Genomic DNA, 11,926 nt, shown 5'->3' with positions numbered 1-11,926 from the left:
CACACACACACACACACACACATCGACTGACACCTGACAATGTAGAGAAGTAACATGTTTTGTGTCAGGTGTGTGTGAGTGTGTGTGCACGCGTACATTTTCAGCATATAATGTGTGTTCAAACACTTGTGGCTCTTGCTCTTGTGGCATGCTACTGACAGATCTTCTGAGGAACAATGGCCCAGAGAGCGAGACTGTTTCTGGCACGCCAGGCCTCCTCTATCTGCTGCCCTGCCTTTCCTTCTCCCCTCAGCCCTGGCCGTTTGTTGACACAAGTACTCATTGTGGCCAGCTCAGAGCGCCGAGTGCGAGTGTGGGTGCAGCCAAACGCCTAGCCAGCCTGGCCGCTTTTCACACAGCCCGCTGCTAACGCACAATGAAGAATGGACAGGATTGTACTGATGCGTTTGGCAGCCATTGTTTGACACGCGAGTCACAGCCAGCGAGTCATAGGAGCAAGGATCTGAAGACTCTGGAAGAGAGAGAACAAGGGATAGAGAGAGGTTTAGAGATGCGCAGGGTCTTCTTGCGGTCTTGAAGGAGCAGAGATGAGATGGTTTAAGGCAGCTAAAATGAAAGAAGAACAAACTTCAGGATGACTTGACAAGAGTTTCAGATCAGCCAAATACTATTTTTTCTTTTATTTGTCTCGTGTGTACAATGGTCATCTTTTCTTGTCCCCTTCCTGCTGTTTGTCTTCCATAGTTCCCCATAGTTCACTCGATCATGTCAAAAGGATCTTAATTCTATCATTGGTTACCTGAAATAATTTGTTTTGGCAGCAAGTATATGTAACAGATTGCTGAACATGTTTAACCATTTGTACTTAAATGATTTATGTGATTTTTTATCTGTCTGACAGGCCAATAAAACGTGTTTATTCCACTCTCAATTAGTTGATATATCGTTCACTTCCCTGTTGAAAAAATGTGTACGCTTCACTGGTTTATTGGCATACAGACTTGCTGGCGACGTACCTGTGATGTTGGAAATGTAATCAGTTGGAGGAGGGCATTCATTTTCCATGTGTGTCACGGGCACATGGCAGTAAGGCCATAAGGAGAAGGCCATAAAAACAGTGTGAAAAATGACAGCTGGAGGTCATGAGAGCAGAGAGAAATGACGCAGAGATGAGGATTGGAAAATGAGACCATAGTTACTGTCTTAAAATGACACCAGTGAGGATACTATGTGCTCTGGTCTGGTGTTGGCAGTGCAATAGTGGCAATGTCCTTCAGCACTCACCTTGTAGACATCACAATAAAAATGGAGTTGCTAAGAGGCCTCCTAAAATCCTGAAGTATGGGTGGTCACAAATACTAATTCAAATTATGGTAAATGAGCAAATTATTGGCTCAGTGCTGGTGATGAGGCTAAGATGATTGGTTGCACAGGCTGTGACATATGTCTGCAGGGGTGGGTCTGAAGCTACTGGAAGAGTTCTTGGCTATCTGCCATCAGCATTTTACCTAGAACTTCTATGTTTAGGATGTGTGGAGATGTTTGTGTGCATGACTGTGCATGTTTTCACTTTATTGGTGGTGGTGGTGTGGTGTGTTTGTGTGTGTGTGTGTGCGCGTGCGTGCGTGCGTGTGTGTGCGCGTGTGTGTGGTGGGTATTGGGGATGGATATGCCAGGTGACATGCCCTTTTCGTGAGGATACAAGGTGACATGTCTTCTTTGTGAGGGCACACCACACTAACCAGGGCATAGTCACTCTGGCACTCTGGCTGCTGGGGGGAGTGAAGGGGGGTGGGTAAACCGCTGAGAGAACACCCTGCCCAGAACTGTGTGTCTCTGTTGTAGCTGAGCACGCTCAGTCTGATCCCAGTGCTGAGTGTGCAAGCCTGTGTGCTACACATGTGAAACAGCATTAGTCAGAAGCCTACTCTTATTATGCTCTCTCTCTCTCTCTCTCTCTCTCTCTCTCTCTCTCTCTCTCTCTCTCTCTTCTTAATGTCTTTTTTCATTTCTCCTGTGTCATTCTCTCCCTTTTTCCATCACCATTTTTATCCACACTTTCCTTCTTGGATTTCTCTTTCTCTCTGTCACGCATATTCACTCTCCCTTTCACATCCTCTCTTGGGGTCACTCTCCCTCTCCATCTCACCCCCCCCCCCCCCCTTACTTTATGTTTCCTGTGTGTGTTTTTCCTGGTATTTAAAGACCTTGAAACGGCAGCGGGGGTTAATGATTGAGCCGACTGCTAAAAGCAGGCATTTGCTCCAGTCACTCTTATCGCAGAGAGCCAACCAGCCCCTTTGGGTTGTATCTCGGATCTGACATTAATGGTTTGGCAAGTGCCTGGTCCACAGGGGAAAGATACACTTTACACAGACCCTCTTAGATTTCCTCCATTTTCCTCCAGCGGTTTGAGCACAACGATATGAAGACCCATCAACTGCAAGCGACACACAGCTAGATTTGATATGGCATTTTAAAATAGGCAGATATTTGGGTTACAATAAAATGATGTATGCATTTTAAAAAAACTGTGTAATTGACATATGACCGATCAAAAGAACTGAATAGCTGCTTGTGATTAATAGTGTATGCGGACAGGCATTTTGTTAACAAAGCAATTATGTGCAGTCAATGTTCCTTTTAACCTCAAAATAATCTTTTCCTCTCTTCCCCCTTAGCAAAATATCTTGCATTCGAGTTGTATTTAACTTGATGCCAGCAAAATATTCAGAAAATAGTGCAACAAAATCCACAGGCTGAATGATTCAGATTTTACACAAAGTGGTTATTAGCATTTAACTCCTCTCCCTTCTCCACACATCTCCTTCCAGTCATCTCCTCCTCTCTTCTTTCATCTCTGCTCCGCTCCTCTCCTGTCTCTCCCTTCATCTTTTAGCAGTTGAAAGAGCTCTTCCCCTGGTCCTTGAGTGAGGCGCACCGCCTCCCCAGCGAGATGACCCTCTTCTGAGGGACCGGTGGCGTCACTGGGGATTCCCACCAGCTGTACTCCGGCGAGAGCACGCAGGTGGGCCGCTTGTCAATCAGGTATCGGTTCAGGTAGCTCTCCTCCAGCTCCCGGGTCTCAATGCCCAGGGCGTGGTCCTGGAGGATGAGCTGGGAGCAGACCTTGGTCAGGGTCAGCACCTCCGAGCACAGGCCGCCGTACAGCTCCGAGGTGTAGTAGTAGTCGCCCTCCTCGTCCAGGACGCAGGCCCGCGAGTCCGGGCTCCTCTCGTACGGGTATGTGTAGGCGGGCTGGGCGTAGTGCTGCGGGTGTAGAGTGGCCACCAGTTTCCCCAGGATCTCCGTACCCACTAGGTTGGCGAACTCTTGGTCCACGTCGGCGCAAAAAATGTAGTCCACCTCTTGCTGGGCCTGGTTGTCGATGGTGGAGGCCCATAGGTTCATGCGTCGACGCGCCAAGCGCTCCCAGCCTGGCATCTCGGCCACGGGCACAACCCGCAGGCCGCGTCCCTCACCCAGCTCGGGGGCCGGGACGAGCCTGTTGGGGTTGTCCGTCAGGACGTAGTAGTTGACGGGCAGCCCGGGCAAGAAGTACATCTCAGCCGTTTGGAGGAAGCGCGTGAGATAGTGTGTGTAGCGGCCCACGGCGAGCACCATCAGCCCCACGCGGAACGAGCGCTGGGCAAACTCCGCCCTTTGGTGCGCTGCAGGTTCGCTGTCTCCCCACACCATAGGTGCCCCCCACATTGTCCTTGTAGGGCGATGCGAGGGGTCGTGACCTTTCCCTGAGCGGAACCCAGAGACAGACCTGATGGTCATTGGCCGCCTCAACCTTAGAAAATCTGTAGAAGGGAGACAGGAGCTTACACAGAGAATACATTCATATTATGTTTGTATTGACTCAAGAAGAGAAGGTCTTTGTATGCAAATCTGAGACTGCACTGATCAAGGAGCCACGCTGACAGGGTTTTAGATTTGTTCTATAGACCTTATGCACCGAAGACTCTTTACCCAGCTCATTTGTTTCTGGTGGGCCAGGTTGTAGCTGCCGCTATTGTTAATATAATTAGTGTCTACACGGACCCGGTTGGGTGTTGCACTTAGTGAATCAGCACGTTATGATGTAGAAGGATTTGTGCGTGTGTTAATATTGTTATTATTGGGGAAACAAGATATTCAGTGTTGGAGTGAACATGTGAGGAGCAGAATATAACAGCAGATACTGTTACAACACAGCTAACACTCCACAGGAAATAAATGAGCTGGCTTAAAAGCCTTCCGTGTATATGGCTCATTGTCTTTTCCTACCTCTTTGTAGTGTCACATGGTGTTGAGTTAGTTGTTACACATAATGTATGCAACACCTCTGTATTATGTATATGTACTTTATCTGTAAAAGGCTTCTTATTACAGAGCAAAAGATTTTATTACCTGGTAGCTTTTGTAATAATGATATCATCATTGATATATTATATCATCATTCCACAGTGTTTATGTGTCATTACATCTTTATGGAAACTATGTTTTTGTAATTACATTAAAATTGCTTTGTCATACAATATTTACAATATATGTGTTGTTAGACATCTTTATGGAAAGTTTATTAAGTTGTCTCTCCCCTGGACCCATAAAACTTTGGTAGACTATTAAGTACATCTTAGTGAAGTTTTTGTCTGAGTGTTTTTTAGCTGTATAGCCCTTTGAGTAAGCCACACAGCACTCACACATAAGCGCAGTGAGCAGCACGCAGAGCAGGAAGAGTTGTCTCCAGGTCAGCCGGTTCAGCCCTGCGAACAATACAGAGGCAACAGGTCAACGATCTGTGTTCTCTCTCGCTGAACACCAGCCCGCTACAGCACAGACAATGGCAGCCCTGGCTTTTTAAAGCTTGTTCACAATGCACTTTGTTTGACCGTGTGAATAACCTTACCCACGATGCTTTATGGCAAACCCTTTAGGGAGCCCAGTGATGCCTGGGAAACACATGGACATGAAAAAAAAAATGTTAGCCACGACACATTCCACGCTGTTAGCCTGCCTGGGGGATTGCTGTCGTAAAAAAGCCGCCTTAGCCCTGTGGGCGGAATGAGAAGGTGCAACATGTAAGAGACATGGAGACGAGTGCAGATAGGATCACTGGCAACATGTGGTGTGCCAGGCCAATGTGATGTAACACGTGCATGTACAAGCATCCACCCACATACACTGACAAATCAAAAGCATGTGCTGATTTACCCATAGATACACACACACACACACACACACACACACACACACACACACACACACACACACACAGGCACAGGCGCACACACACACACACACACACACACACACACACACACACACACACACACACACACACACACACACACACAAAATAAATCCACAGTTGTACAAACATATTCTGACAGTTCGTAAATTAATATTTCATTCGATATTCTCTTAAAGTTCTCTAAGCAACGCTACACAGTTTCTAAGCGAAATTTTTGTCACATACAGCAAACATCACCTCACCATCCTCTAGCTGCCTGTGCCCCAAGTACACTGTCTGTGGACAGCCCAGGCTTCAAAAACGGCAACAAATACAACTTGGTCCAGCCTGGACCATAAAAACATAACAAACTGTTCCAGCCAATCACCGATGAGATGCGTGTTTAGGAGAGTTTCAATTGCACGGGAGGGAGAGGGAGTAGCGAGCTAACTCTCAGTTTTGTTTGAATGTCAACAGAAGTGATGTTACCCAACATCGCTTAGAGCACCTTTAATTTATACAGAGATACAGAGCTTAATTTACATACAGTTACAGTATATCTCTCCTACTATCTTGCCTAGCAAAGTTTCTTCAATCAATCAGTTAACACCCTTGTGTGTGTGTGTCTCTCTTTCTCTCTTTCTGCGTATGTGCATGTGTGTGAGAGTGAAAGTGTGCTCATGTGCTTCTGCATGGAAAAACCAACAACTCACTCCTTCCCCTCTCTCCATTTCTCCCTGTGCATGCACTGCCAGCAGCTCTCTCTCTCTCTCTCTCTCTCTCTCGCTCTTTCTCTTGCATGCACATGGACATATGCACATACACTCCAATAACAGAAGTGTGCAGCAATTCTTTTGGTACAGTAAAATAGACATATACTGTGCTGAGGTGAAAATGAGCAGTTTGAGAGTGTTCTGAGTTGCAACTCCCTGCGAAGCATGACAGGAATGCTCCTTTCCGAGAGAGAGAGAGAGAGAGAGAGAGAGAGAGAGAGAGAGAGAGAGAGAGAGAGAGAGAGAGAATAGAGAGAGTCTGGCAGCATGTCAGCCTGGGAATCCATCAAACCAAAAGCTAGCTCTGCTTCAGCACTTTTCCCAGCTACTCTAGACTTCTGCTGGCTTTCAGCGTGCAGCTCTGATTCATGCACAGTAAAACAAAATGGCTTCTCTCTCTCTCTCTTTTCTATTTTTTCTCTCTTTCTCTCTGTCTGCTCTGTCTCTCCCTTCCCCACCCACCTCACACACATCATAATGTATATACATGCACGTTGCAAACAAACCCTACAGTACAGTATGTGACTGTATTAATGGCATGTATAATGTTACAGTTTGTTTGGCCCTCTGTCTTATTTTCTCATTTTTGGCCTTAGGCCCACCATGAGGCTGGGCCTCAGCGCGTAATTGCTGATGAGCTGCACTGGTCCACAGGTGTCTTATCAGCTAAAAGGACCACTTTCTCTCCTGCTTTGAATTTTTGATACATACATAAATGCACTCACCCTGTTTCACTCCTAGCCACATTGCATTACAGATAACTGACTTGGACCCACCCTCCTGCTTGCTCTCATTCCTTGTCATTTTAGCTGAAGTCTTGGCACAGGGTCATAACTGTAATAGCACTTTTTGAGGAGCAGTGGGAGATGGATGGGGAAGGGAGGAGGGGTAGAGAGAGAGAGAGGGGGGGGGGGGTAAGGAAAAGGAGGGGATTTGCAGAGACACAAAAAAAGACCAAAGATTCTGTACCACTGACCTGGAGGCAGCCTGAAGGTTGGGAAGAGTGCCATCTTTCTTTCGTTTCTCCTTCTGAATGTCTGTTCAGTGATGTCTGTGTTTGTTAAATGAATTCTTTTCTCATTATATTCCCTGGTTCATTTTCCGGGTCTTTCAACTTAGCCCCAGGCTCTCCTTCTCTTCCTTTCTTCTCCCTTCTTTCCCTCCGTTCTCCTTCCCTCTTCATTGCTTCCTCAATTTCTTACAGGCTTCAGGAATCTGTTCTCCTGGCGTAGAACCAGAGTTACCAGATGGGGGGAGAATCAAGAGGAGGAAGAGAAAGAATAAGGAATATAAAGGACAGAGTTTGTAGAACTGCAAGGGGACTAAAATAGAATGTCACGGTGGACTCTCACCTGACAACTATGCTCTCAGATCAGAAGACTGACCATACCAGAAGTGTATCGTCTCAATCAATGCTGTTTTATATAAACAACAGTAGGCTAGTCCATTCACAGTAGCACTTCGGTGTGGGACTCTCATATTGCTAGTGATTGCTTAAGGCTCATTGCTTGAGGGCATTCACATACCATAGCTTTAATGTGAAACATTAGCACAAGCCGCGTTTAAGCTTGTAAATATACTTCATGTCGCCTACATTTTTGAAGAGAAACAGTGTATATTAGAAACACTGACACAAGACACAAGACAATCTCTTGCCAGAATTATTTGGAAATATATGGCCAAACCATTGTTCACAGTCTGTTACTGGAGAGCTAGCACCCAATGTATTTGTACATTTGAAGAGCAGAGCCAAACACTCTCCCATAATGTCTGTATTGGAGTACTGCTTGACATCAAAGGCCCATCCAAATCCTGGAAGCCCTATGTACATTTTGCATGCATAAAAACATCCAACCAAGCAAAAAATAGTTTGGATATTTCAAAATGGCTCTGTGTGGGTATCATGTGTGACACACAACGGGTGAGAGAAAACAGATACATAGTTGGATACACAGTGTCACAAAGTGTCCCCACAGAGTTTTTAAACTGCATGATTGCTCCATAAAGGTTCTGTGTATAAATAATATTAATGTCTGAAGATTTTTTTACCTTCCTGTGAATACCTTACAGTTCAAAATATGTATAGAATATATCATCCAAAAAATTACAGGTCAATGCCATCATTAGAAATTAAATGCTTTTGACTGCAAGGGTTGGACAGCTGTGGCTTGCCCAATCTTGACCATGTTCATCTTTTGAGGATCCAGTCCTTTCCTGTATCTCATAAACAGTGATGACATGTTCTTGTTTACTTTTATGGTCAGTCACACAACCTGGTTTTGCAGAGCTGACTGTAATTAGCAACTAGTAAAGTTCCTCTCGGAACAGACACTAAACACAATCATTCAGAGAGGAGCTACACTAGGCATGTCTCTACAACAGTTTTATTTCAGGATCAACTTCAGCACATATTCATTCAGAGAGGAGCTACACTATGCTAGGCATGTGTCTAAAACGTTGGCAGTTTTATTTCAGGATCAATTTCTGTATTCTTCTCCCTTTTGGCCTACAGACATTTGGCTGTTTGTCAGAACTGAAGACTTGAAGGAAAATCCAACTCATATTTAATGATTCCCTGAAATCCCATTTCCCTTGTTAAGTGCCTTTTGTGGAAAGTGATAGTGTGCTTTTGTGAGTGTTGGCATTTGTACTGGTGAATGGTGGAGATGGTCGGCAAGTAAAGTAGGCTAAAGATGTCATATGTCACCACAAGGGGGCACTACAGACTGAAGACTGTGGGGATGATGCCATAGACAACCTTGTGTGTGTGTGTCTGTGTGTGTGTGAGAGAGAGAGAGAGAGAGTGAGAGAGAAAGACAGAGAAAGAGAGAGAGAGAGAGATGGGGAAGGGGGGTCTAAGATACAAAGGGATACAGGGAATTTTCCATCATTACCCTCTACTTGAGGACTACTACTTTTATTCACTGAAAGTGATATCCATCTATTCCACTCCTGCTCTTTCCCCTCACTCATTGCTTGTATCCAACATCCAGATGCTGTTTTGCTTACTTTTGTGGGTGTTTTGTTTTGCACAGACACATAAGGAAGCTGAAAAGCTGATAGATATACTGACACATGCAGGACGCACAACACATGCACATGCTCCCACAGAGTAGCACTGCAGCGCCCCACTGCAGGTCCCCCCCAACAACACACGTAAGCCAGCACACTCACAGCACAAAGTCTTTCACTTGCAAGGTAAATTTACAGTTTATTATGAACAAATTCCAAGGTAAATCTCAATAGCACATCACTATAAACTGTTTCAGGGGATTTCTGAACAGCGTTAGATAGGAGCATCAGTCAATCCAGCAAGAAAAAAGTAAAGATTAGATATAAATCAAAGAAATGCACACTGACTGGAATTATGCATAAATTACAAGATGAATTCACTTTTTTTCCCCCTCTCGATCACTCAACCAATCTCTCTTCCTGTGCACTCTGCCCTTTGCCTTTGGCAGGAAGGTGGGGAACTGAGGAACACCCTCTCAATCCAGGTCGGAAATGACTACACAAGGGCAAAGAGGTATCAAAGGCTTAAAGAAAGATCTTTGGGAAATAAGACCCAGGTTGTCCCACTGCAGTAAATGGATCTCTTGGCACAACCCAGGCCTCATGATTTAATATGAAGGATGATAGTTGATTTTGGTATGAAGGATAAGAAGAATGTGGCCCATCAACACAAACCTTTAATGAACAATAACATTCCTGAACCATCAGATTGATGTGTCATAAGTAGGCAATCCTATAACAGACAAAACAGACTGCAAATCTGGGAGGCTGCACTTAAAGGAAATATTTGAATACATATTTCACAAACTCATCCGCATTCTTTGAATCTTGACAGAACACCACACCGTGGGACATTTAGCATGTTCTTTAAGTGGTAGACAAATGTAAATGTTGGTATCAGACATGAACTTCGTAGACCTACTGAGCAAAGCATCAGTCCTGTATGATTTCTTACACTGTTCAAATGGCAGCACTCAAGCCTGTTTGACAGAAATGCCAGAAAACACACACAGGCACATTCGATTCTTTAGCACAACAAAAGAGGAGGGTTTATTGATAGATAGTTAGTAGATAGTTAGTGAACATTATCAAGAGTCTACTTTAACATAGAATGAGAAGGTGATGAAGAAATAAAAATCTGTTGGTATTTAGGGTTTTCCCATATAGGTTTCTAGATCATAAATATTTTATTGTCTTACACTACAAGGCTCTCTTAGAAAAATAAACCATCTTTATCTAATGCACTTTTAATATAAAATTAAACCATAGTCAATATTAACCTGTCCAGGAAAGGAAATGTGTTTTTGAACGTTTCAGAAAAAAGATTGACAGATTCAGATACACTGAAATATATGTCTTAATTGTATAAAGCAAATCCAACCAAGTCCTAGTTGTTGAAGGTAACACAGTTACAATGGAACTTAGTCAAGAGATACTGAGGTAATAACTCAAAGGCGAATGCAAAACTTGCCAATCTTGGAAAGCTGGTATTGGCTGAAAATAATGGCACTGTGCATTTGGAAGTGATAATCTTGAACTCTTAATTCGCTAAATAACTTTTGATAACCTGAGAGGTGGCCTCTATTCAGATTTTAGATTTAAGACGTAAAGGAGCTTAAGTTGGCATTAAGGTGCAAAACCTTTCATGAAAGTAAAGACAGGCTTCATACATAAAGAGATATACCCTGTTGAGTATTCTTTCTAAAATGTTATATTAAATATATAGAATACAGAATATAGAATACATAGTTGTTTTGCTAAATGGCATAGATTTAACTCAGTTAAATCTTTATGGACAGTAAAGTGTCGAATATAGAGTGAAACCTCAAACACAGGTAAAAGAAGGTTATACAAAACAACATACAATCATTGTCTTTTGTATAATCTAATATATACTTATAAAGAAACAAACAAGGAATTTACTCATTCTTAAGTTTTGCATGCAGCAGCAAGGGACAGAGTGAAGTCAGCATGAGATGATTGGATAAAATCAGAACAGGAAAAGTTGTGCTTTGGGACACACCAATCTGAGTGCAGTTAGCCTGGTCACAGGAAGTACTAAACAGAGATGCTACAACCAAGGCCTCTGTTCAGTCACTTCCCAGGGAGAGTTAACACTGAAATCCATGTCATAAGATTTCTGTTATTCATAATAATAACGCTGGCAGTTCTGAACTCAAAGTAATGCTATGCTGTGCTTGCTAAATAGATGTCTATACGTTCCGACTACTTATTTTTGTTTACAGCTGGCAAAATAGCCACAAACTATCTTAACAATGACCTTGTCAGTATGGTCAACCTTTTGGGTGGCTAGAAATCTTGAGACATTGGATTTTGTGGCTAGCTTCCCCTTCACAAACTATAGTATGCAGGCTATGTGTTGTCCACAGACTGCGATGAGACAGAAAGGCAGGCAGACAGACTGCATTCGTACTGACAGGCCAGAATGCTGTGGGCTGGAATCAGAGGTGCAGAAAATGACCTGTTTGGAAGTGTGACAGCTTCTCCTTCCACCAATCCCACTCCTCCTTGCCTCCCTATTTTTAATTCTTTTTTAACCCTTCATCCTGCCGCGCTGATCCCCTTCTACCACGGTTCTCTCCGTTCTCTTGTCACTTCCACTTTATCTCACCAGTCTCTGACTATTTCTCTTCTATCCCGAAGCCCCTTTTGCAGGCCTGGGCAATATGTCCTTTTTCATACTCGGGTATGCTTAGACATTACACTGGGGTGAACATTATTTTGACATAATTGCATGTATATGGCTGTTCCATATACATATTGGTTGGGGTGGATTTATCCAGTCAGCCACTGAAGGGTAATAACAGCAATTAGTCCATCAACTATTTCAATTGCATTTGTTTTATTTTATTTTTGTTTTGCAGATGAAACCATCCTGTGCCAAGAGACATCATTTTACTGACCTCTGGTGGCCAGTGCTTAATTCAAATACAGTGCC

At 43.7% G+C, this 11,926-nt stretch overlaps 1 protein-coding gene across 2 annotated transcripts; it reads right to left on the bottom strand.

Annotated features, from left to right (window-relative positions):
- Positions 1–2,375: 2,375 nt before the first annotated feature.
- Positions 2,376–7,294, bottom strand: LOC121681063 (globoside alpha-1,3-N-acetylgalactosaminyltransferase 1-like). Of its 2 annotated transcripts, none has more exons than XM_042060691.1 (3): positions 6,932–7,294; positions 4,653–4,715; positions 2,376–3,770 (listed from the first exon to the last, which is right to left on the bottom strand). In XM_042060691.1, the coding sequence occupies exons 1-3, from the start codon at positions 6,963–6,965 to the stop codon at positions 2,857–2,859; spliced, it is 1,011 nt and encodes a 336-aa protein (XP_041916625.1). In that variant the 5' UTR covers positions 6,966–7,294; the 3' UTR covers positions 2,376–2,856. The 2 variants fall into 2 exon arrangements, with proteins under 2 accessions (XP_041916625.1, XP_041916626.1); XM_042060692.1 differs by lacking the exon at positions 6,932–7,294 and adding an exon at positions 4,859–4,939.
- Between the last annotated feature and the right edge of the window lie 4,632 nt (positions 7,295–11,926).

The sequence above is a fragment of the Alosa sapidissima genome, chromosome 13 (genome assembly GCF_018492685.1).
Source record: "Alosa sapidissima isolate fAloSap1 chromosome 13, fAloSap1.pri, whole genome shotgun sequence".
Lineage (NCBI taxonomy): Eukaryota > Metazoa > Chordata > Actinopteri > Clupeiformes > Clupeidae > Alosa > Alosa sapidissima.
Note: the sequence above shows the minus strand (reverse complement) of the source record. Positions and strands in the feature narration are given on the sequence as shown.

Excerpts from the sequence above, each read along its gene's own strand:
- LOC121681063 (XM_042060691.1), bottom strand. The coding sequence starts at position 6,965 with ATGGCACTCTTCCCAACCTTCAGGCTGCCTCCAG. Across the intron at positions 4,716-6,931 it reads AACCTTCAGGCTGCCTCCAG|GGCTGAACCGGCTGACCTGG; the intron begins GTCAGTGGTACA and ends TATTGTTCGCAG. Across the intron at positions 3,771-4,652 it reads GCTGCTCACTGCGCTTATGT|ATTTTCTAAGGTTGAGGCGG; the intron begins GTGAGTGCTGTG and ends TCCCTTCTACAG.